Source organism: Varanus komodoensis, unplaced genomic scaffold (assembly GCF_004798865.1).
Source record: "Varanus komodoensis strain SLA01 unplaced genomic scaffold, ASM479886v1 scaffold2, whole genome shotgun sequence".
NCBI lineage: Eukaryota > Metazoa > Chordata > Lepidosauria > Squamata > Varanidae > Varanus > Varanus komodoensis.
In genome coordinates this window covers 30,455,820-30,482,596 of record NW_025335568.1, presented here as the reverse complement: position 1 = coordinate 30,482,596, position 26,777 = coordinate 30,455,820, and the positions used below count along the sequence as shown (strand labels likewise).

The 26,777-nt window shown below is 38.9% G+C and overlaps 1 protein-coding gene across 2 annotated transcripts in view; it reads right to left on the bottom strand.

Moving 5' to 3' along the window:
• Nucleotides 1-638: 638 nt before the first annotated feature.
• INTU (inturned planar cell polarity protein) overlaps nt 639-26,777 on the bottom strand; it is a 33,853-nt gene continuing 7,714 nt past the window's right edge. Inside the window, exons 3-16 of one of the 2 annotated variants that reach the window (XM_044429350.1) lie at nt 25,694-25,779; nt 22,216-22,419; nt 20,207-20,325; nt 19,680-19,769; nt 19,130-19,207; nt 17,856-18,045; nt 15,018-15,071; nt 13,559-13,621; nt 7,236-7,454; nt 6,420-6,884; nt 4,537-4,631; nt 3,559-3,745; nt 1,830-1,975; nt 639-1,430 (exon numbers count right to left, since the gene is read on the bottom strand). In XM_044429350.1, the coding sequence (XP_044285285.1) occupies nt 1,319-1,430; nt 1,830-1,975; nt 3,559-3,745; nt 4,537-4,631; nt 6,420-6,884; nt 7,236-7,454; nt 13,559-13,621; nt 15,018-15,071; nt 17,856-18,045; nt 19,130-19,207; nt 19,680-19,769; nt 20,207-20,325; nt 22,216-22,419; nt 25,694-25,779 (2,108 nt within the window). In that variant the 3' untranslated portion in view covers nt 639-1,318. The remainder of the gene's footprint in view (nt 1,431-1,829; nt 1,976-3,558; nt 3,746-4,536; nt 4,632-6,419; nt 6,885-7,235; nt 7,455-13,558; nt 13,622-15,017; nt 15,072-17,855; nt 18,046-19,129; nt 19,208-19,679; nt 19,770-20,206; nt 20,326-22,215; nt 22,420-25,693; nt 25,780-26,777) is intronic. The other variant, XM_044429351.1, reaches the window with a different exon arrangement.

Genomic DNA, 26,777 nt, shown 5'->3' with positions numbered 1-26,777 from the left:
CACTGAGTCAGAAAGGGTTACAGCCCCATATGGTGGGAGGGATAATTGGTTTTTATTGTATGATATTTATCGTATTAATTGGGTTGATATGTTTTTATTATATGTGCTTTATTCTTTTATATGATTTTTCAATATGCAAACCACCCTCTAAGCTGACGGATAATGAAGAAATGTAATAATAAATATATTTGGATCAAGCTCCCTGGACCTATTTACTAAAAAAAACAAAAAAAGGCATTCATGAAATGGTTGATTAGGCGAATGTCTTGTTTCATGTGGCCCATAAAACCTGGAGAGCCACTGCTAGTTAAAATTGACACTATTTGGCTCCCTGGAAGTGGTTTGATAGTATCATGCAAATCAATATATCTAATGAAAAACTGCTTTATAACTCCAATAAATGACTTTATAACTTAAACAAGTTCATGATGGGATTCCTAAACATTTTTGCTCTCATACTTATATGTTTAAAACTACTTTTTTACCTACAAAGAGTAACATGTCAAGTGATATTAAACAGTGCCAAAAAGTATGAAAGAATGTAAAAATACAAGGGGTACATTGTTGATTTGCAAATGTATTTACTGTTAAAAAAAATACAAAAATAGTTTATACAACATTTTTGAAACCATTAAGTTCCTTCTTATGCTTGCTTGCAAAAGAATCTACAAAATATTTTTACTTTGTAACAAGTAATTTACAACAATTTTTAAAAATTTATATTATATCTAACATCACTTTGTGTTACAAAATATTATAGCCCTTTAAAGTAAAGTTGTCCTCCCTCCTTTATTCTGCAAGTAAAAAAAATGCAATGTTTTTGCTATCTGTGAATGTTTATTGCCAGAATTTTAAACATGCCACAGAGTGAATTGTATACAATATAGTACATATTTAACAAAACAATATCCATTGCGTAAATTCAGAAGAGCACATGTGGGTCTGTGTTCTCTTTATTTTCTGGAGGTGCTTGAGGAAAGTTTGAGAGATTTTTGAATTTTCCAAGAAAGAAACAGCTCTGGGAAAATATAGATGAACATATGCTTGACCTTACATAAACTGATGTGTATAAAGTTTGTCACTATGTATAAATAATCACAACTCACAATACACTTTAAACAAGTTTGAAAAGTCAGTCTTCTTAGAGGAATCACTGTTGTTATAAATGTTTGAAAAGTTATTCCATCAATGAGGGTGTTCTAGCAGAACACTTCAAATAGTGCCCAGGAGAAAATAATAATTTAATTCATATTTGTGTGCCTTAAATGCCTTGGGAAGTTTACAGCTCTGCTCATGATAGCTGTATAGCCAAATACAGCTATAGCGCTAAGCCAAAGGATAGCTTAAAAGCCATTTCAACAGCAATCTCTGTGACTGAGTCATGAAAACAGACATAAAACTCCCGGGGCTTTGGATCTAGGAAGAGTCTCCTGCAGAAGAAACAAATGTCAGTGTCAGAGGGAGGTCTTTAGACTATTCTAAAACATTTTCTATTTTTTAGAGGCTTACTAAAGAGGTAAAGGTGGGACAAGCATCCATCAGAACTAATGAAATAATTCCAAAAGCACCCATTAAGATTTTATAAATACTTTTTTCTAGGTATAAATATGCACATTAGATCCAATCTTTATTACATTTCCTGTACTATGTAGTACAAATGTTAGCACAAAATAGACATGCTGGGGAAGAAGCCAAGACAACTCATGTGAATGCTGTATGTGCTGAATTACAAGGCTTTCACATGAGATTGCATCAAGATGGTTTTGGAGATTTGGTCAGTGTATAAAAACATGTTTGCAGGAAAACAGCCAGGTAGTATATTCACTTACCCCACAACCCAGTACATTATAGTTGGTGGGGGTTTCTTTTGGTCAGTCCAATTGTCAGGAGAACATTCAAACAACACTCCATGTTCTTTCACTTGATGTGTGCCAGGATTTGCTTTTTTGGATTCTGAACTCCCCGTCCTTTTACTCTTCAATAAAAATCAATATATAGATGATTAATGAAATCTGAATTTATACTATGGACAAAGAATAGGAAAATGACATTTACTGGCTGTTATTATCCATAAAATTAGCAAATCAGCAATGTAGTTTTTATATCTGGAAATTTAATCTTGATAAATAGCTACCCAGTCAACTACAGCAGGACTTTGAGAAAGTTTCAAACCCAGAGGTAGAATGTATTTCTGGTGATTTCTTAACTGAATGTTTACTTCCAGACATAAACGTCAAGCTAGGAATGTTGCCACAGCTGTGATATAAATGTTGAAGAGCTATGAAAAAAAAATGAGCATTGAATATATTTATTGGTTGGCTTTCTGACTAAAATTAACAGTTGAAATGCTTTGCTTGAACCACATTTCACCCACTTTGTTCAGCTCTTAGCTTATTCCAAAAAAGTTTATATTTGTGTTATTTTAAAACATCATATAAGCACATGTCTATTTTTGACATAACTACATGCAACAAACTTGAGATAAAATTATATATAGTAAAAGTGGTTTCAGTTCTTAGGCAACGGTACTGGGCTGAAGTCCTAAAACTAGGGACCAAGTCTTTTTGGTGTATCCAGCATAAATTTTTAACATGTCCCCCTTCTATACATTTACCACAATCCCAGGCCACACTAGAATCCCATAAATCAGGAAATGTTTGTTTTAAATTCTGAAACTGCATTTTCCTCATTTCTGAAATTACATCAGGGCCATTTCTGGTGATGGCAGTATAGTGTGTGTATTTGTCCATACATGCTTGGACCTGGCTAAGAGGAAGAGTTCCAATAAAGGGAAGTACAGCAGCATGGGTCAGATGTAAGCAGGCCACAACAACCATATCTTTTCTTGACTTCATGATGGTAAAATTAGTTCTTCCAGAGAGATACATTTCTGTGTCTCAACTCATAGTAGCCTGGTTCAAAGAGAATAAACCATGGCTGCTTCTTACAAGAACAAGTACACAGAAAACCTTAGGTTCACATATTCCTGCTCTCCTGTTTCCTTCCTGCCCAAGAAAAGATGACTAGAAATTTTAGCCTTTGGATAAAATGTAATCTCTAGCATGGAAATGATGTGCCTGTACAAGCCTGGTACCTGTGGCTTATACTTAGCAAGCAATAGTTTTGCTGTATCTGACCAAGGGCAGTGTATGTTAAGATACAACATAGAATTTGAACTGTGTGCAAAAACTAGCTCTACCATCACTGAAATCAAGACATTTACTCAATAGGCATTTATTTTACTAATACAATGCACTCACTGGCAAATGACAATGTAAGATGTCCAAGTTATGTGGTAACTTTGTCTTCAGAGTGCAATCAGCTTTCTCTACATGCTGTCTTAAATTTTTGAGTCAGACATATCAAATAACAGCCTCTATGTGTTGTAAACTGTCCAGAGAGCTTAGGATATTGGGTGGTATAGAAAAACATAAATAAAATCAATTTCTCCCTTTCTAACGTGAAAAGACATGCACTAATTCTCAAACTCAAAGGACTTACTTCCAAGTAGACATGTTTAGGATTACACTGTTAGTAAGAAAATAATTAAATTCATACTTTTCTCATAGTTTGCTGGAAAATGGAGCGGATTGAAAGACAGCAGCGGTGAAAGTTCTTAATAAGTTGAGGATGGATCGTTCCACAGAGCTGTGTTACTTCAGCATGTGTTGGAGTGATAAAAATTCCATGCATTGTTTCTAGAGAAATATAGTGGAAGAGGGTGTTCTCAGGACCAGATGTCAGCCTTCAAGAACAAAAGAAAACAGCTACTTGACCACATCCACATTAAAATGAGAAATACTACTATGCAAAGCAAACCTGCCACAAGATATAGAAAAACAATGACTACTAAGGACTGTCTTGTAATTGGGTCACATCAAACATTACATATGCAAATGCCAGCTTACACAAGTGTCCTTTCCCTCCTTCCCTTTCATTCTCCTCGGACTTGTGCCAGAGTGTCCCCTAGTCCACTGCAGAAATTTGAAGAATGAATGGGAAAAGGGAATCTGTTCCTCTAGCTGTGTCCATTTTGCTGGCAAGAAACTTCCACTAATAATTATTAACAAACTTTCAGCTATTTTGTACAAAAGCAATGAAATTAAATTCTTAACTGTAATGAATTACAACAATCCTTTACAAATATATAAAAACGTAAGTGACACTGCATATTTTTACACCAAAATCCCAGGGAAACTAGCATAAAATTGCTCCTACACCCACAAAGCTTAACTGGAAAGGCAAAAAAAAAAAGGAGGGGGACTTCCTATATACATGATACAAGACAACTGTTTGCAACTGATAAGTAGATGTACAAATGACACCAGTTAGTAACAGCTCAATTCAACTATAAAGATGGACAGCAACCTACACAAATGCATTGAGGAATCAATCACACTCAAAGAATTCCTAACTGGCTAGCATTCTAACCTTATTTTTATCTACTTGTACTCATCCTCACCAAACAACTCCAAAAATATTTAAATAAAAAACCTAATGGAAAATGTGGCGTTAGCAAAACACAGAACTACTTACTTCATAATGTTATACAGTTCACTTTCCTTATCTGAAAGATTCTTTTTCAAGGTTCCTAAATTAAATGGATTTGGAAGAATATTCTTTTTAGTGATCTGAAAAAGAAGCAGACAGACATGTAAAAGTACACCATAAGAGTATGAGTACCCAAAGACTCATTTAAATTCTAAAGTATAGAGGCGCCCCACCCCGCAAAAAATTAAGCTGCCTCAGCAATTTGTGCCCTTTGTACAATGTACATTTATACCCTGAACTGGAAGTATTAAATGATGAACCATTAGACATTGCTGTTGTGCCTGGTTGTTGTCCTATGGTTGTTGTTAGATTGCTTGTTTTATAGTATTTTATAAGTGCATTGTTTTATATTGTTCTTATGAGTAACTTATGAATTGTGTTTATGATCTTAATATTTGTAAACCACCCACAGAGCCCATGGGGTGGTATATAAAAGTAATAATAAAATCTGAAACACTATCTTTTTATTATTTATTTATTTTTATTTTATTTAAAGTTTTTATATGCCATGTCATTACTAAAAGTCTCTGGACAGCGTACAAAGAACAAAAAACCAAAGAACAGAACAAACCAGAACAACAACACACTGCATGATTTTATGATGATAAAACCATTCTTAAGTCTAAAACCTTTCAGGAGTTGAAGAACCAACTTCAATAAAGCTTTTATCACAAACTGATCTGATTGATAACTGCTTATCAGATAGGGATAGCAGCATAAAGTCATATTCTATACTTTTAATAAGCTATGTTGATTGGATTTAATGTTTATATGTGCTTCCAGTTATTCAGTTTTTAATCAGAAGTATGGATTTTACCACAAGTTATTGCAGTGTGGAAGTCCTTGTAGGAAAGAAGCTGGGAGAAGAAATAGGTAGTTCAACCATGGGGCTGCCTCAGCATGTCACTGGCCCAACACATGAAAGGATCGTACTCTGGACCTTTTCTTTTTAAGGGAGGGATTTGACATTAACCCCTTTGTCATGGTCATATTGCCTTCTCATGAGGTTTAAACCTGGGACCAGCTTTCCCCTCTGTAAGGGTGTGGACCCTATTAAAAGGATCTTATGGATCCTGATGGATTCCTGAGGGCTCTTGGGGAATTTCTGGTTGATAGGACTGATGTTCCTGTCAACACCCTAGTTGATTTGTGGAATGGGGAAATGACCAGGCTGACTGACACAATTGCTCCTAAGTGTCCTCTCCTGCCATGCAGAGCCCATGCAGCGCCTTGGTACATGCCTGAGCTGCAGGCAATGAAGCAGGCTGGGAGACAACTGGAGTGTAGGTGGAGCAAATCCCAGGCCGAATATGGCCAAACACTTCTTAAAGCTCATTATTGAGCCTATGCTGTGGCAGTGAGGGCAGTGAATGTGTATCTCAGTCCAGGAAGTTGCCAACGCCTCTCTGAGGGATGGTCAGCCCCCTGCCCCATTGAAGAAGGTGGTATCAGGCCCATCCTGAAGAGGGCAAATCTGGACCCAGAGATGGCCACCAAATATAGACCCATGTTGCAGAATTTTTTTGGGGGGAGTAAGTCTTGCTTGTTTATGTGGTAGGAAATGGTTTCAAGCAGCCTTCCCCAACCTTGTGCCTTCCAGACACATTTGGACTGCAACAGTGGGCCATTGACTAGGAATGTTGGGAGTTGTGGCCCAAATGCCTCTGAAGGCCACCAGGTTCCAGAAGGCTGGCTTAGAGGTTTCCTGAAAGGGAGTAAGACTGGAGATGTGCAACCTAAGTATGCATCACTTCCTCTCCTTCCATTCAGGAAATACGTGTACTTCTAAAATTTTGTTAAGCTTTTGGGCAATACAATGGTAAACATAATTTTAAGGTGCTTTTTTTGGTAAAGAAAAAGAGTAGTACCTTAAAGGGACTATTGCTTCCATCAAATCCACCAGGAACTTTGGATTGTGTAGAATTTAGATTAAAGTTTCCACTTCCTCCTTCAAGACCATCACAACCAGCCTCAGAACCCCCACTATTCCTTGAAGGACTACATCTGCGTGTTTTTAAGGCAGAGTCATTGAAAGATTTTTTTTTGCTTGCTAGAGAAGTTATGGTGTTTGGTGCATGACGTAGTTTGTTGAACAGAGGCAAATTAGCCAAGCTCTCAAATTTGTCACGTGATGAAGGGAGGAACCAGTCTACACATGTCACTAACGGAGTAGAAGGAGATTCTAATTTCTCATCTATATGGATATCAATTCCATCTAACTGAAGGATAGTTGCTTTGACCTGATCCACATATATGTAGTCTGGTCCTGGATTTCCAATGGCTTTGGAAGAACAACCTCCTGCTTCCAGCAAAACACTCAACATAAAATGTTTCTGTAAGCAACAAGAAATGAAAAATATTTTTTCCAGTGATTTTAAACATGTATAACTCATTTTTCTATTTTTCAGTTCCTAACCCATGTATGCAAATATCCTAAAATATCAGAACTAATTTAGGAAGCACTGCAACTAACAGACAACAGTCATCAAAAATGTTTGAGACACAGGAAAAGTTTTAATTTGTTCTCTAAAAGAAAATAAACCACCTCTGTTGACAGACATTTCAAATGGTATGAATAGAAAATAAATGGTCATAAATGTGGAACTCCTAGAACATGCTCATTTCAGCACCCATTTTAATCAGTTAACAACATAAAAACAAAGTTGTATTCATGCCAAACTTACCAAACCAACTATGAGCAAAAAGTATCTTGCTTTGGGTTCACTGTATCCTTCGTAAGATGTTTTACATGCCTGAAGATGATGATGTGGAAAGACTTCTCGCCATATTACTAACTGACCAATTCGCTGTTCTGCTGCCAAGGGCAAAAGGCAATAATGCCTGCTATATAGTGCAATGTCAATGAGATCCTCCTTTGGCAAATGACTACTAATTAAATATCCCTGCATTAAAAACAAAGAGACAGCATAGGCTTAAAATATTGTACACTAAGTAATGCCTAACACCCCAATAACAAAATCTGTTTACTTTGAGCGAAATCAATGTAATAGCAACAGGATCATTCAATACAAGAGTAGAGTTAAACTTTTCCTAATTGGCCATCAGGAAAAGAAATACTTAATACTGTTGTCTTAATTAGCATCATTTAATTTTGTTAGAAGAGAGTAGCTCTCCTGCATGACGACTGCTTACATCATGCACATCTTGATTAGTACAGAAAACATTGCTACATGTAGTGAACAGATATTTTTATCAAAATGTTAATGAAATAACCTTTATACAAGTCCAAACTTCTATAAGAACACATAAAGAAGTGTGCCAGATTGGATCAAGACCCATCTAGTTCAGCATTATGTTGGCACACTGTCTAAACAGATACTTATGGGAAATCCACAATGAGGCTATGAACGCAACACTATTATCTCTCTCATGCTCCCCAGCAACTGCTATGAAGCATACTGCCTCTAATAATTGAGGTAGTATATAGTTACCATGACTAGCAGCTACTGATAAGCCTAATCTTTCATTCATTTGTCTAATTAATGAAAGCCATTAATTCAAAGCCATCTAAGCTGGCAGCCATTCTTACAATATTATGGTGGTGAACTACACACTTTACTAAAGTGCTATTTGAACTAGCACTCCTTTTGTCTGTCTTCAGCTTTATTGGATGACCTTTGGTTCTATTTTCTCCATACCGTGATTTATGCATGGCTATCACATGCCCCCTTATTTGCATTTTGTAAGATAAAGAGTCTTACATCTTATCAACTTTTCTCACAGGTGAACTGTTCCAATCTGTTGATCATTTTGATTGCCCTTTTCTGTGCGGCATATGGTTTCTGGGGTGTGGCAATTGGAACAGAACACATCATTCTAAGTGAGCACCAATGATTTGTATAAAGGTATCACATTAGTACTTTTAATTTGCAGCATAATCCAATGGGATAATCTATTCCATATTCAAGAGGCCTAGTAGTCTAAAAAGTAAATGAATGCATGGGAGCGAGTGGGAGAATAACTTCTACTGCCTTTTTTCTATTTTTTCATAGTACTAAACATATTTATTTATTTAGAAAATTTTATTTTATTTAAACAATATTTTAAAAACTTTTAACATCATCTATAGGTTTTAATTTGCAGCCAGGGTGAATCTGGATTTTATTTGCACTATTTGTATTATGTTTATTTATTTCATGTAAGCCGTCCCGAGGCTCAGGCGATGGGACGGCATACAAAAATTCTAAATAAATAAATAAACTGGGTTAGGGTTAGAAAAACGTGGTGTCCTGGCATGATTTTGATGGTTGGAATGTTTTTAGAATTGGCAGAAATGATTAGCAGTACAGAAAAAGCTACTCAAGGAGGGCTTTTTCTGAATCACCCTCTTTCTATGGAACTTTACCCCATATTAGTATTAGGGGTGTGCACCAGGGCAGGGTTAGGGTTACAAAAACATGGTGTCCTGGCATGATTTTGATGGCTGGAATTTGTTTAGAATGGGCAGAAATGATTAGCAGTGCAGAAAAAGCTACTCAAGGGAGGCTTTTTCAAAATCACCCTCTTTTCTATGGGCCCACCTCCATCCGCGCTGCCCGGAGCCCGCCGCTGCTCCACCACCCACTGCTGCCTGCTGCTGCTGCCCTGCTGGAGAGGCCAGGACCACCGGCCCAGGGCCCTGCTCTGGCCTGCTTTTCCCGGCGTGAGAGACACGCCGGGAAGGGGTGGGGCACAGGGAGGGGCCCTGTGGGCCACAAAGTGCTGGCTGCGGCCTCGGGCAACAGCCTAAGGGTGGTCACCATTTGGGGGGCCGAACGGGGGGCTGGGCTGGCCAGGGGCTCTGGCCATGGTTTGGTTTTATTTATTTGTGGGCTAGTGGTGGTCTAGGTGGAGGACAGTAAGATGTTTTAATGGTTTTAATTGTTGGTTTTAGATTGTTTTTAATTGGTGCATCTTGTGCTTTATTATGATGTTGCCTGGGGAGCATGGGGCTGCCACCATCGGGGTGGTGACGGGCAATAAGCGTTATGGCGTTGGGGGTCTAACGGGTCAGCATAGAAGGAGGGACAGATGATTAACACCTGTCCCTCTTTCTGGTTATTCCCCCAGCCGGCGGGTTCCAGGTAGACTTGTCAACTGCTCTCCGGCCTGTCGGTGCTGCTACTTAATGCGAGGTCGGTCCAAAATAAGGCAACACTCATCCATGATTTGATAATGGATGAGAGGGCCGACCTGGTGTGCATCACAGAGACCTGGGCGGGTGAGGGGGAGGATGTTTCCCTCTCACAATTGTGCCCACCCGGGTACCTGGTCCAGCACCGACCACGCCTGGAGGGGAGGGGGGGTCGCTCTGGTTTATCGAGCTTCTATTTCCCTTGTAGGGCTTCCTGTCCTCTTGAGGCCAGGGCTGGAGTGCCTCCACCTGGTGTTGGGCAACTGAGACAGATTGGGGATTCTGTTGGTGTACCATGCACCCTTCTGCCCAACAGACTCCCTGCCTGAGCTGACGCAGATTGTCTCGGACCTGGTGTTGAAGACTCCCAGGATGTTGGTCCTGGGGGACTTCAATCTCTATGCCGAGACGGTTCTAACCGGGGTGGCTCAAGACTTCATGGCCTCCATGGCGGCCATGGGGCTGTCTCAACATGTCATTGGCCCGACCCATGAACGTGGACACACTCTGGGCCTGGTTTTCTCGTCGGGGCAGGAAGAGGGTGACCTGAGGGTGAGGAATTTAAGCTTGACGCCCTTGTCATGGTCAGATCACTTCCTCATAAGGTTTGAGCTTGAGCGCAGCCTTTCCCTCTGTAAGGGTGCGGAGCCGATTGTATTGGTCCACCCTCGGAGCCGGATGGATCCTGATGGATTCCTGGAAGCTCTGGGGGATTTTCCGGTTGACAAGGCTGGTGATCCTGTCGATGCCCTGGTTGAACTGTGGAATGAGGAGATGACCAGGGCTATTGACACGATCGCTCCCAAGCATCCTCTCCCACCTGGCAGAGCCCGTTCATCTCCTTGGTAAACACCTGAATTATGGGCGATGAAGCAGGTTGGGAGACGTCTAGAGCGTAGGTGGAGGAAATCATGGGGTGATTCTGACCGAACGCACTTAAGAGCCCATTATGGGGCCTATGCTGCGGCGGTGAGGATGACGAAGAAATTCTTCTCCGTTTCCATTGCCTCCTCACCATGCTGTCCGGCGGAGCTTTTTTGGGTGGTGCAGGGACTGATACATCCAGGCCCGAAGAAAGATCTTGTGCCACCCTCGAAGGCCTGCTGTGACAACTTTGCCAAGCATTTCAGGGAGAAAATCGCTCAGATTCGCCACGAGCTTGACTCTGCTATTGAATCAGATTCTACTGGGGAGACGCCATCGATGCTGTCCAGTCCACAATTAATGGATGAATTTCAGTTGTTGCGGCCTGATGATGTGGACAAGGTGCTTGGACAAGTATGTCCTACCACCTGCTTACTAGATCCTTGTCCATCTTGGCTACTTAAGAAAGCCAAGGACGGGATTGGCACCTGGATCCTGGAGGTGGTCAAAGCCTCTTTAAGAGACGGCCGGGTACCTGCCCCTTTAAGGGAGGTGGTAGTCCGGCCAGTCCTAAAGAAGGCATCCCTGGATCCAGAGGTGGCAGCCAATTATAGACCAGTGGCCAACTTTCCGTTCCTGGGCAAGGTGCTAGAGCAGGTGGTGGCGGGACAAATCCAGGCACTCTTGGATGAAACTGATTATCTGGACCCATTTCAGTCTGGCTTCAGACCAGGGTATGGCACTGAATCTGCCTTGGTCGCCCTGTACGATGACCTGTGCAGGGAGAGAGACAGGGGGAGTGCATCCCTGTTAGTTCTCCTGGACCTCTCAGCGGCTTTCGATACCATCAACCATGGTATCCTACTGAATGCGCTAGCAGGATTGGGAGTTGGCGGCACCACGTGGCGGTGGTTCCGCTCCTATCTCAATCGTCGATTCCAGAAGGTGGTGCTGGGGGACTATGGCTCTGTGCCATGGCAGTTATGCCATGGAGTTCCGCAGGGGTCCATTTTCTCCCCTTCGCTATTTAACATCTACATGAAACCGCTGGGAGAGGTCATCAGGAGGTGTGGGCTGCGGAATCATCAGTACGCTGATGATACCCAGCTCTACCTCTCGTTTTCCACCAATCCAGGTGAGGCAGTGGCTGTGCTGAACCGGTGCTTGGCCGAGGTAATGGGCTGGATGAGGGCTAATAAACTGAAGCTCAATCCAGACAAGACGGAGGTCCTGTTGGTGGGTGGCTCGGGCCTCGGGATGGGGGACTTGGGCCTTGTCCTAAATGGGGTTGCACTCCCTCTGAGGGACAGGGTTCGCAGCTTAGGAGTGCTCCTCGACCTTGTGCTGTCTCTAGAAGCTCAGGTGATGGCGGTGGCGAGGAGCGCCTTCCTTCAGCTTCGGCTGATACATCAGCTGCGTCCCTATCTGGAGAACGACTGCCTGGCGACAGTGACACATGCGCTGGTAACTTCCCGATTAGACTTCTGTAACGCGCTCTACATGGGGCTACCCTTGAAGATGGTCTGGATACTTCAATTGGTGCAGAATAGAGTTGCCAGGTTGCTGACGGGGACTGGGCGTTGTTCTCATATAACCCCAGTTCTCCGTCAGCTCCACTGGCTCCTGATTAAAGTCCGGACCCAATTCAAGGTGTTGGTTATGACCTATAAAGCCCTAAACGGCTTGGGACCTGGATATCTAAAGGAACACTTGCGCCCATATATGCCCTCCTGCCCCTTGAGATCAGCAACAGATGCCCTTCTCCGGGAACCCTCTGTGAATGACATAAGGAGGGTGAGTTCCCGGAGGAGGGCTTTCTCTGCGGTGGCACCCCATCTATGGAATGCACTCCCCAGAGAGGTCCGCCTGGCGCCGTTGTTATTTGTTTTTTGGTGCCAGGCTAAGACCTTTTTATTTAAAATTATTTTAATTGCTAAATTATTGTATTAATTAGGATTTTAAAATTTTTAGCCAAGAATGCACCTGGGGTTTATAAATGTTGTTGTTGTTGTTTTCTTCTTTTAATTGCTATATTATTATTATTTATGTATGTTTTATGTATTCTTTGTGAGCCGCCCTGAGGCTTTGTTGCAATGGGGGCGACATAGAAATGTTTTAAATAAATAAATGTTACCCCATATTAGGGTTAGGGCTGTGCACCAGGGCAGGGTTAGGGTTACAAAAATGTGGTGTCCTGGCATGATTTTGATGGTTGGAATGTGTTTAGAATGGGCAGAAATGATGAGTTGCGCAGAAAAAGCTATGCAAGGAGGGCTTTTTTCAAAATCACCCTCTTTTCAATAGAATTTTCACCCTCTATTAGGGTTAGGGGTGTGCACCAGAGCAGGGTTAGGATTACTAAAATGAGGTGTCCTGGCTTGATGTTGATGGTTGAATTGTGTTTAGAATAAGCAGAAATGATGAGCTGTGCAGAAAAAGCTACTCAAGGAAGGCTTTTTCAAAATCACCCTCTTTTCAATGGAACTTTAGCCCTATATTAAGGTTAGGGGAGTGCACCAGGTTAGGGTCAGGGCAGTGGTGGCGAACCTATGGCACATGTGCCACACCGGGTATGCAGAGCCCTCTCTGTCAGTACACGAGCCAAGTCACCCCAGCATCGTCCCAGCAGCTGAGCATCGGATAACAGTGCACATACAGGCCGTGCACATGCTCAGAAAGGAGTAGCAGCGCCAGGTGATGGCATCATGAGCTACAACTCATTAGCTGTGACTTGTCCGAGCTTCTGCATGGCTCGTCAGTGCACAGCCAAGGACACACACACACAGAGACACATATATTATAATATTTAGTATATATTATACATATATATGTATATATTTATTTGCTTGTACTAGCTGTGAGGTTTTTTTTCTAAATTAAAACCTCAGTTTTCAGATTTTATTGTAGTGTTGACACTTTGTAATAAATAAGTGGGTTTTGGGTTGCAGTTTGGGCACTCCATCTCTAAAAGGTAAGCCATCACTGCCATAGCATTTTCAAAAGTCTTACCTTATAGAAGAGACATGAGCCCAAAATTGTATACTGCCGTCTCATGTCATAGTAATCTTCAGCCTGCAAAAAACACACACACACTCCCTAAAATCACTGTTTGGGATCTTATAAAATATACAAGTGTAGTCTTAAAAAGGAGAGTTTTACAAAACACTTCAATTGTGCAGGAAGCCTTCTTTACTTGGCTAACATCTGTCTTTCAGTAGTGATCCATATACATTTCTGATGTTAAAAATTAATTCTGAATTTTCACTATTGCCACAGAATTACCAAATGTTTGGTTAAGATGGTATAACTCATATTATGAATAAACATTTTAGGCTTTAAAAGTGATGTGGTTTCATGAAACGGAACAGTATTTTCGGTTTCAAATGTGGAAAAAATACTCCTAATATAAGGACTGCTCTCATCATCACTGGGACTTGTTACGTCATGTATAAAATCATATATATATAATCTTTCATCTTTATACCATTTTAAAAACTTATGAATAGAAATAATTTAACAGTAAGAAATAATAAAATTTCTGAAATATAACGAAATTATGTACTTGCTTACCTCAGTACATATAATATATCCACCTATGTATTAATTTACTAAGGCAACAGCAACAAGAATTTTGCGAGGGATATTTATAATATTCTTCTATTTTTAAATTATATTTATCTTCTTCTTGCTGTACCAATTGGGAGGGAACTTGGTACCAAACCAGGTTCAAGGGTTCTGAGACTGTCATAAAGAGCCCCAACCTAACCCTATCTATGTCAAGAAGATATTTCTGGCCAAGTTCAACAGCTGAACTTGCAATTTTTATGGAGACCAAATAACTTCCACTGAATGTCCTTGTGGTGAATGGCATAGCTGCAAGAAGAAATTCAAGTGCAAATAAACTATTTGCCAATATTGTGACAGCAAAATAAGCACTTTATTTTCAGCAGAAACAACATGAATCAATGCTGGCTGCGTGATTTGGAGTGGGAGGGCTTAAAGAAGACTCCCTCAATGACCAAACTTCTTCTCCATCCCACTATATACTCTGTTGCCCTCTGGATTCAATTCTTATAGCCATCCAGAATGAACATCCCTTTCCTTCTCTTGGAAGGAAGAAAAAGGCAGTGTCACCAAGGAGAACCAACAACCATGGCTTGCTTGACTTTTTGTTATAGTGAAATTAAAATTTGGGTGTGGGAAGAGCAGGAGGCAGCTGGCACTCTTTCACTACATTTCTGTCATGATTCTGTCCTCCTTTCCCTTGGAGCCAGGAGAGCAGCAAGAGCAAAGAGAAGGAGCAACAGGAATAAACAAGAATGGAAGGCATGGTACTTGATGGGCTCTCAGTACCTGCTTCTGCCCTAGCATGAGCAATTCTTACATCACTTTGAAATAAGCAAGTATGAAAGAGTTAGACTATACCAGTTAGTGAGCTCTGAATGTGTAATAAGAATTGGTTTCTTACTAGTTCTCCAAAATCTGCTGCCTCCAAGTCACTAAGAACTGAATCAATTTCTACCTGTAATACAAAAGTGGTAAATGAATACAACATATATTGCCACAAAATTTATTATTCTCAGTAATAACAAAGCTTTTCATGCATATTTCAACACTGAAACAATGCCTAATGCCCCAGAATGCATAGAGTTAAGTTGCATGGGTTATTTCAGAATTACAGCATCATTGCAGATCACTATAAGCAAGGTCAAAAGAAAAGCATCCAGTAGTTGCATACTTCACTCTTCAGAAATGAAAGAAAAATATTCTACTTCTCAGCCTCTAATCCCACTGCTTCATATAAAAGCTACATCAATCTTAACTTTTTTTCCTCCATGGATTAAAACAAAGCCTGAGTTCCCTTGAAGGCTTGCAAAGCTTGAGTATCCAACTGAGTTATTAGAAAATTCTTTTTCACTCTGGCTTTAGTCTTTGTCTCTATGGAAATTTTCTAAAACATTCTCACACATTACCTTTACTCCACCTAAGAAGTGTTAAACTTACACACTTCAGCATCTAGCTGGTTACAGTAAGTTTTATAAGAAGTAACTTTTATTTATAGATCCAAATAAACAATCCAGAAGGTACAAGCCAAAAATATGCTCCACACTGAAAGGAACTTAATTGTAAGAAGACTGGAGCATTCCCTGAAGAATATGTAAACGAGATGTCTTGGTGAGAAACACTAGTTTTTAACCAATGCTGCCAGAACTGCCAGCCACCCAGTTGGTGTTCAAGTCACTGGGTTTCTCTGTTCTCCCTTGTCTCTGATTGAAAACACATGTCTATTCCACATTATAGCAATACAATTTTCTGTTTTTATTATGGATAAATGCCAGTCTTCTACCTAATAACAGGTTATCCACTTTTTGGCACATACTACATTTAAATCAATCCATCAAAAATTTGCACCACAATAGAATCACTCTGAAAAATACTGGAGGTGTGTGTGTGTGTGTGTGTGTGTGTGTAAAATTCAACTAGCATTTTAAGCTGTCCCAATCTGAATAGAATTAGCCCAAAACATGGGAATTTCAAAGCAAGGACATTCTAATATATTAAACTGCTTATTAGTTTGAAGCATGTTATGGGAACTCAGCAGTGTACGGAAGGCAACAGAAGATTGCAAATCATACAACAATTCTGATAAGGAAGTAAGGAACACAAAAGCAAGTAAATCCCAACAAGGCAAAAAACAACTAGATAATTCAGTAATATCAAACCAATAAATAAATTTAACAAAGACAGGTACATATAACATCTTTTATAGCCCCAGAATTAAAAGTAAGCAACATGGTTGCTTTTTTGTTTGTCTATTACATAAATTCAACTCCGCAAGAGGAGTGGGGAATGATTCAACCCATACCACTACAGAGAGCTCATTTACTTTTCCTCTGACAAAGAGCAAGGGAAAAATAAGCTGGGAGGATTAACATTTTTATTTTAAATACATCATTTCAAATAAGCAGAGGCAGTTCCAATCAGAGGGCGATCTAGGTGCCTCTCTTCCACTACTTCCCCATGTCCCCTGCCCACTGTTGCTTTAAAACTGAAGTTTTTCAATTCACTGCATCTGGCACTATTGCAGGAGTTCCTCCAGGCAGTTCAGCATCTTCAGAATCACAATAAGCAAGTGCAAACTTCCACACATGCTTTAAATGTAACTTCTAATCCAGGGCTTTTTCTGAAAGTGAAAGGCTTCTGAGTCTGCCTTGCACCCAATTCCAGGTGGTGCTCACACCCATCTTTAAAGCAGTCCAACAAAATATTGGCTCAGCTTAAGCTGTTAGCCCAAGTGCGCCAATCAGAGGAATATTGCATAATATGTAAATTACCTGTGACAATTCATTTATCTTAAGTATATTAACTCAAGTGCTTAAAATTAAGTGGTGCCCATCTTTCCAAGTCAAGAGTTAAGTATTTCCACCGGTAATGCACTTATTTGCAATTTAACCATTTACAAAATAAATCCAGACACCAATATACAGCATCACTTTTGGGCATCAACACAAATGACCATTAGTAATCACTCTGGGTAACTTGAAACTACCTACAGGCATTGATTCAGGTTCTGTCCAACTGAGAGTATAATCTGAAACTGTACTGAAAAGTTCAATTGATTTTATCACTGCATTTAAAACTTCAGGAGCCTATAGTATATACAGATAGTGATTTATATTTTTCTAATATGTTCTGGATAATTGAAAAATGCAAGTTTTAAAGGGCCCTTTTGGCAACCATTTCTTGCAGCTAATTCTATGAGAACTGGAAGATGTATTGCACACAGTAACCTTTCTTTGGGCTTAATTACACATGCAGCCAATTCACATGATCAAACAGTCCACTATTGGCTGTTTCAAGCCCCAGTGCGCCATGGAATATTCAACTGTTAAATATTAAACTTGCAACTGTTGTACTGTCTGAACCTGTCACTGTGGGTTATTACTGCACTGTTTGATCATGACAACCAGGTCATTTTAAATCTATATTTGAAAAAGAGTGTTTCTTACTGCTACTTTTATTTGGAAAAAGTTAGGACATTCACTGCTGGCTAGCTAAGGATAAATGCTATCTGAATTATGAATTCTTTAGCGTTGCCCTTAAAATCCCTCTGACCCATTACGTTTTGCAGCTAGAATTTACTGCTGTAATCCATACATACCCTAAACTGGCAAAGTGAGGGCAGTATGAGTAAGAGTTGAGCCACAATCATATAAATATTTCTGAAATGTACCTTGGAAATGTAAACCACTCAAGTTTCCTCACTTGTGCTAATATTTCTCTAGACAGCCTTAGGCACAATTACCTTAATTTCTCGTGGCAGTGACAACCACCGAACCCCTGGAAAGTTGTATAAAAACAATGCACAGCAGTTATCATAGTGGTGAGAACTAGGGCAGGCACTTGAGTTGAACCTGGGTAGCTGAAGGGCTTGCTGGAAGAACAGGCTGAAAAAGTGATCCAACCGAGAAATGTTTCCAGTCTGACAAAAAGCACTAAACAAACATAAGCCAGAAGTTAAAGAAAGAAATGTACTTGTGTACATAGCACAAGATAACTTTACAGCATAATAGTATTATCAGGCCTAAGCTTCCAGAAGGAAGAAGAAAAAAAGGGGATGGTGGGAATTGGAACATGATGTTCAAACAGTTTGAGATGGAAAGGAATAAAATAACATTTCAATTATATCAGTATTATTCAGCATTTCTTGCAAGCTATTTTTTAATGTAGATTCCTTTTAGCTATTCTTAAATTACCATTAACTTGGCATAAGCACAATCTACGTATCTCTCTGTCTATTATAATTGTTCTTAGCATAAGAGAAATGCATTGTTCTCAAAAAATTTCTTTCAATCTCATTGCAAAACACATTTTATATTTAAATTTTAGCCAGAATCCAAAGAATCATACAATCAGTCCTGGACAGCAGTGACATCTGTTTAGGTCTGGAGAGTGTCGGCCCGTGATCCAAAGACAAGTTTAAGGTGTTCATGGGCTAAACCCTTTGTCTACCACATGTTGCACCAGCACACACTGGGATTGTTAAGAGTAGCTCCCTAGGCTATCTGTTAAAACATTTCTGAAACTGAGAGGACTTTCAAAACCAGTTTGAAATATGGTCTGGGAAGCTGCTGTTCAAAGAAAGTTACAAATGTGATTTTGTACATGCAAGCCCTTGAATAAGCTTAAATTATCTTTCTAAGTCTCATGTTAGTATTATGCAGCTTTAGAAGTATAACAGGAATATGTTCATTATGATGGTCAGAGCACAAAATCCATTTTGCTGTTTGGAAGAGAGGTAGGTTAATCTTTAGTAAATTATAGCAAAGAAACAAATCAGCTGCACATTACTGACTGGAGCTATCCAGCCAATCTGTACACTGAAAATAAATTTGCAGTGGATTTTCTCAAACAAGCACCTGCTTGGCAAACCAGTTTTGAAAATGAAGGAACTTTCAGTAGCAGTATGTTCTCCTTTCCAAAGGAAAGTCTTTCTGAATCCAGACTTCAAGCAATAGCATACTGTAGTGAAACCCCAAATTTGTAGTAGGAAGACACAGTATCTTTGGGAAAGCTTACCTGTCCAGAGAGCCAAACATGAATGTCAAGGTCTGAACAACATCTGCAATCATGTTTCTTAGCTGAGAGAGAGGTACACTAGAAAAGCAAAATATCCCCTGAGAATTGCACCACAATGATGGAGATTAAAAAATCTGTCCATATTAATATGCACAATCTAAGAAAAATTAGTAGCCATTAAGGGTGGAATCCTAGGGGGGTGCTAGCAACCCTCTGAACTTAGAGGATTATGGGCATCCTATGCAAAGGGGAAGGAACACTGAGGTGAAGGTATCTTGACAGTTGCTCCATGCACAAATCCCCAGCTCTGAGGTCAAAGCAATTTTCCAAACTTGGACCTAAACAATCCTATGATGCGGTCTAGCAGCCATAGGACTATTCTGCAAATGTCACCAAAATGGCACTTGAAATAGATTTGTTGATATGTATTTAGGATTTCCAGCCAACAAAATTTAATTTTAGGCTCTAGTTATTAATAAAGCTTGACACAGTCATTTTGAAAATATTTATCCAGTAAACAAGTTTGATAAGATAAGCCTTGCAAGTCTACCTTTCAGCTGGGAGGCCAATTACAAGGAGTTTGTCAGATTCCTTCCGGTAAGCCACATGGATCAGTTTTCCACATGAAAACATTGATGAACTATAAAAAGTCAACAAACACAAGGGAATATTATGATAGCATCTCATACATGTGATCATACATATGATCTAGTAGCTTTCCCAGTAGTGGTTGCATACTCAATTGTTAATTCTGTAATTTTGAGCTAGAGGGAAAAATCCTATCAGCACTGATAAAGTCTCCTTTTTTCTTATTTGCAGTTCTGCCTTTTTGGCTATAAAGTTATCTGTTATAATGTTTGAATTAGCTTTTTATTAATCTCTTACAGGCAAATTTCAGAAGCGACCAGCCGCACTTATGTGAGGCAGGAAAACATTACTGATGTCCAATTAGTGTATCTGTAGAATGTGTACCTAACAAGCATGTAATTTACTTCATGTTTAAACTGGGTATGTAAAGTTATGATGTCAGAATAGAAAGCAAAATGACCAGAAATAAAAACAGAAGTATTCTCTTACCTGATGATATGTGCTCCTGTCATGTTTTCCAGTATGTCACACAGTGTAAGAAATATTCCTCTTACACTCTTCATTTTTTGGGAAGCTTCTGATATGGGGTATTGGTAAAGAATTTCTTGCTGTCAAAAATGCCCATTTGTTCATGAGTTAAGAAAATTACTGAATAATTATTTTCCTTGAAATGATAAATGCTTGATTTTAAATAGCATTCAACAGTTTCTCCCAAAATGGTAAATCACATACTTGAGAAATTGCAAAGAATATTTTTATTACTATTGCTAGAAATACACAGAGGAGGGGTAGAAGTATAATAAATAAATGTCCTAGGGTACTTGACAAAATCATTCACACATTTGTTACCTCAATATTATAAGATATTTGCTATTTGTTATAAATGAAACAGTCTTACACTTTGGGAAGGGAATATTTTGCTACCTTAGTATTTATTTATGGAACATGATGTCCCATCTTTGAAAAAGTTCCATACTCAGAACTTTATGTTTTAGCTTCCTGAAAAAACAAGATAATCTATATGAAATTGCATCACTATCTAAATATTTAATTCACAAAATTCAAAACTAGGACATGCCAGACATGCAGCTCAATGCTATGCCTGTTTAAGTGGAAGCAAATCCCATTGTGTCCAATGGGGCTTACACTCAGTAAATGTCTTTAGGATTACAGTTTTAATTCCTGAATCTTGCCACTCATTTTAATTCCAGGCAATGCCAAGACCCTGCCAAGGAAATTCTCTTTTCAAATAGAACTGTGAATCTCACTGTTGAGAACTGGCAAGACTGTGCCACCTTTATCCAGTTTAATTATCTATTTTTAAAATGTCCCACTAACAAGGATTCTATGCATCAATCTGTCACATCAAGATGAAAAAAATAGGTCTTTTCTAATTACAACACTATTTACAATGGGGGAAAAGAGATCTTATTCCATTTTATGAACAAAAGAACATTTACAATGCTAATTTGTGAAATATACACACACACTCTTTCCCAGGGAAAGAAAAGAAAAACACAACAAATAGCTTAGCAGCGACCCCTGAACAGTAATGTGTTGGTAAGGTCGAATGTTTATCAATGTGCGAGATTAGCTGTCTTCAAAGCAAACTGAAAGATGTCATGGGGTCGAATGGGAACAAGGGCCAGGGATAATGAATTTAATGAGTGAAAAGAAATGGTAGTTGTAAAAACAGTGTTTTCTGGAAGAGTATATGGCTCTATTAGCTGGTTTCACAGTGAATAAATTATATTTTCATTTTGATTATCTTCATTTCTAATGTAATAAACTTTGCAAAAGATGTTTCCGCCAATCAGCAAAGCCTTGGCACTGAGAGCACACTGAACAGAATTCTTAACATGAGCAACTGAAAGAGTCTAAGAACTGGACTCTAACAAAGGATGCTTTCTTGAAGAGTGAATTTTCACAGTGAAAGGAGATAATAGTTTCCTGCTCTGCAGTAAACAAGAAACAATTACCTCTATGCTAATTAATGGCATTCAACTGGGGCTATATTATTAAAACTTCAGAATTTATGTACTGGAAAGTGCCTCTGAAAATAACAAGGTCTCCCAAATCTTGCTTTAAATAAGAATTGTAATTCTACTGTTATTGACAGCACTTGCTGTGTTAAAGCACACATTAAAAGATGAGAAAATCTCAAGTACATTAAGTTGTATGAATGCCTTGAAACATTGTTATTAAAAATGCAAGACATTCCTGCAGTAATTAAACCAGTTGCATAAATGACTTTATATTAGATTAATTTCCTTCAGCAGCTCCTCTGACTTCTGGGATACCAACACATTTTCAACATATTTTTGCAACAGTAAGGACTCGAAAGTTGCTTTAACAATAATGAAACAGATACTGCAGTGCACTCACAGTCTGGAATGTTCTAAATCACAGTCTTTTTCTACTAGCTCCTGTTAGTGATCAATAGCTGTTTGGGGATTAGGATGTGCATCTTTCACCTTATTTTAGGAGTGCATACCTACCTCATCCTTAGAACTATCAGAATCCAATTTGAGTGACAGGTACATAACAATATGTGGTATACTCTGGAGAGAGAATTGTGGATCATTGTCATAGTCTTTCCATAGCAGTTTTAGCAGGTTATTCATAGAAGATTCTGTCTGCTTACACCTTGGTTGTGATGTTTCTGTTTGTTCAAACACTGTTGTTTCAAACGTGAGCTTCACCTATTGGAAGAGAAAGAACTCAATGTGCACAATATATGCAAATCAACAAAAATCCATCAGTGTGAAGTAAGTTATTATGCAATGAGCTGGTTTGGAGATTACAGCAAGCTATGAATTATCATTACAGGAATAAGTTGCAGCATGGTACTTGAATACTCCTTCATACTCCTGAGATTAATTGTGATGAAATTAGGAGCTTTTGCTTACTTTGGATTAATCACAATTTATTATTATGCCTGCCCCCTAAACCGTAATTAATCTTAACCCTATCATGTGAGCAGCAGGCCAACTTCAAAACTTCAACAGATAACAGTCAAGATTAACCACAGTTTGTCCAGTTTGGAATAAGTGACAAGCTGTGATTGATCAACAACAGAAGCAGAGTTTTTGATTTTCCTGTAACTAAATTAGGAAGACCGCAGAGTGCACAATCCCAAGATCCACACCTGCTTTCTTCTGTCATGATAAGCAATCACTTATTGTAACTTCCGAGCATGTCCTGTATGTTCAAAGCCATCTCTTAAATGTTTAAATGGATGATCTTCAGTCTTTGCAGACTCAGGATCCACCACAGACTTCTTCCATCCAGAACCATAGTTTCTCACTCTTTTCCCACTCTGTTTTCCCAAACTGCTGCTCAATCTAGACAATGCCAGGCTACATGGACCAAGCAGCTTCTTTTGTTCCACACACAGACACACACACACACACACAAATTTACAATTTGTTAAATGTAATAATTAGGCCAAGAGCAATACTTTAAACTGCTCTTAAATTAATTCCAAAGTGTTAGAACATATCTTGACATGGAAAGGAATGGAGCTGCACTTGTTTCCATGAATCCTGGTTCAAACAGGCAATTTCAGAACAATATGCATTTTATTACTGAAGAATTTTCTAATGCACTTCAGCAACAGCATAACATTTTCAGTTGACACTATTCAAGTTAAAATTGTCTAGAGATTTACTTTCAGTGATATAGTTTCCACTCTAGCTCTGCTTGTTTGCCACAAGAGAAATATGTGAAACTTAATAAAACATTGCAGGTTATATTGATTGATTACTATCTGATGAAGTTAGTAAAGATGGAAGTGTTTAATTCACATTAATAGCAGCTGCTATGAAATATTTTTATTTGGAATGTTTGAGCAACACAAGTAAAGTTTTTAATTATAAATTGACTGGGAATTAGCTAAGCAACACTGCCTATTCCTCTTTATGTGCCAGCATAGTACAGAAACGACAGTAACTACAGCAACTCTGTGTGTGGCTAAAAGCAGGCTGTGAACAAGGTTCTCACTGGATATCTTCCAATATGTATGCACAGTTTTACAAACAAGCTCATAGGGCCAATGCTAGTTCTGTTATCCATGGTTAAAACACTGTAAGTAGAATCAGATGCTTCCTTTCCTGCAGCTCCTTCTCTCTCCCGTTCCTCAAATCCTTTACTGTATTTTTTATTTTATTTATTACATTTATATACTGCTCCATAGCCCATGAGGTTGCTATTTAAGCACTGACTGTTCTTCACAAGGGTTCTAACCAGATCTAAATTGAACTACAGTTTGTGGCTACTTGATAAAATCTACTTACTTAACAATTTTTCTCCTCCTCTTCGGTTAAAAATAACACTTAAGACAACAGCATAAAATCAAACAAGGATGTCCAAACCATGTCATAAAGCAACAACAATTACCAAATTAAAAAGCAGAAGAAACAGAATTAACTGCAAAATAAAAATAAAAATCAAATTATATTTTAAAAGGTCTGGGAAAATGTAAAAGCCTTGTCTAGTGCAAAAAAGTGGAGTGGTGCCAAGTGAGATGTGCTACAGAGAACATTAAAAAAGCATCACTCCACAATAAAAATATCCATCTCACTAGTAATCACCCACCTCAATTCAGAAGGTGGAAGCACCTGGAGAAAGACCTCTGACAAGATCCTATATAAATGGGGAGACACATTTGTAAAAAATGGTATTTCATGTATTCAGGTCACAAATGATGTAGGGTTTTAAAAGTTCGATAGCTTTGATTTGTGGTTCAAATACTGTCAGTCAGTGAAGCTATTTCAGATTTAGTAAGATGTGCCGCATGCTGCTCAAACCAGTTCACAGCAATATAATAAACTGACTGGTTAAGAGAAAATCTGGTCAGCAATTATTATGGTTAAACACAGATCCACAGTTCAGGAAGGCAGGCAGGCACATGAAGAAATTAATATGGGGCAGTTTTTTTATGTCACAGCAATAAACCGAGAGTTGTTTCCTGAATAACCCATGGTGTACCCAAAAGACTGTGGGTTGTCCACCACTTCTTTCCCCTCAGTACTCCCACATTGCAGAATCCATCTTATCTCCTTTCTCCACTTCAATAGTGACCACTTTTGTAGTTTCTGCAACTTTTTTTCCAGAGATCGTGTTATCACATTAGTGATAGGCAGTGACAGTCCTCCAAAGTACCTACCTGGAACACTGGAGCAGTAACCACTGGTTTGCCACCTTTTTTCCCTTTCCTTTCCTATTTCAAACTGCATGCAAATGTTTGCATTATTTTTCCCTTTGATAAGTAACTTAGAGTTGTGCCACTTGGACACATGCTGGAGTGGTGGTCATTGATGGTAGCCAACCAGTTCACTCCTACAACCCATAACAGAGTCAATGGCCCAAGTTGTGACAACTTATTCTGGGTTCAACAATCCCTGAAACAAGCCATAAGTCATCACGATGCTTTTGGGAAAAAGGAAGCCATGCTGCAGGAAGCAATCCACGATTGCATGACTAATCCCTGTGCATTTTTATTGCCTATTTCCCCAAACTGCTAACACTTTTTCAGTCCCCTGCTTCAAATCTTGCTGTATGGTGCTGGTATTTTCATTACCTCCAGTATTAAATGTTGTTGCTGTTTTATTTCAATCCACCTATAGTTAGGGCAAACTGTACACATGGATCCATTTGAACATCTCTTGAATTACCACATAAATAGGTGGCATCTGCATTCAGATGCACAAACCTCTCCACATGCCACCCTAACTAAGAGGATGTCTGCACTGAGGTCAGAAAATATCAACCTCATTGTCTCAGCAAAGGAAGCATGTTCTTATTCTTCCTAGCACCTGCCCTGATGCAAACAACCTTGCCCCTTTTTGCAAAGGGGTACAAAGAAACCTGCCCAAAGGAGGGATGGATTTCAAAGTTCTTGTATAAAACTCATTGTAAAGCTCATACATATGTTTGAATGCTGGCCTTCAAACTTTAAACAAGAAAGTACTATACCTGCATTGGACCTGGAATGCAAGATAAAACCCTTTCTATATTTTCAGAACTCACATCAACATCATTTACTGCAACCAGGACATCTCCTGAAAGCAGAAGCAAAAAAGATATTAAAGAACGTAGGTATAATACATGGGATGACAACGACCCCTGCTCAAAAAATGATTAAGCTGTTGCTAAACACAGGTTAACTGATGTCTTGATATTTCACCCTCATCATATGATGGTTAAGCAGTGGATACTCAAGCAGGTCAATAAAGTAAAAAAAATCCACAAAGTGGACTTTCTTTCTTTGGCTACCTCCAAACTGGACAAAAAACACAAGGCAACCACTACTCAAATAGGAAGGGAATCTCTTAACAACTAGAGATAAAATATAGAAATACAATTTCTAAATGCTCACAAATAATAATGTTTGAGAATCCGTTCTTAATTTTGTGCATACTGCTTTTTTTCATTATGGTTGGCCAGAAAGGGACTACTTAAAATCTAACCACTCAGTTATCACAGTTACTACTTTGCCATCTCTGTTCATTGGCCACATTTCATACATGGAATGGTGGAAATCTATACTGGACAGCAAGTAGTAAATGAGAAGTGAAGAAATGATTACATTTCCCTGACATGTTTTAAAGAAAAAGCCAGAAAATAAGATTGCACTAAGATACAGTTTTTATAAACATAGCTGGGCAAGTAAAAATGGTCACCCACCATATACTTTAATAATCACATAAGGCACAGGAATATGCTTCAAAATATAGTATACAAAATAAATATGCCATGGAAATTTCAGACTTCACAATCTTAAGGACTTGGTTATTCAAATATTATTTCCATTAGAAAAGAACAGTTAAATACTGGTTGATCTGTGAATTCTATTATTTCATTTTTAACAAAAGTTTATTAATGTTGATATTTAAAAATATAAAGTAGTTACCAATTTATCTCACTAAACTTCACTCTAGCAAAAATGCAAGACTCCATTTGATTGCTGTAAATGCACTAGTATGGCACAGTGCATAGGACACAGTTTGGATGGAAATGTCATGAAGTTCACTAGGTAGTCTTTGGAAAGTCTCTGCCC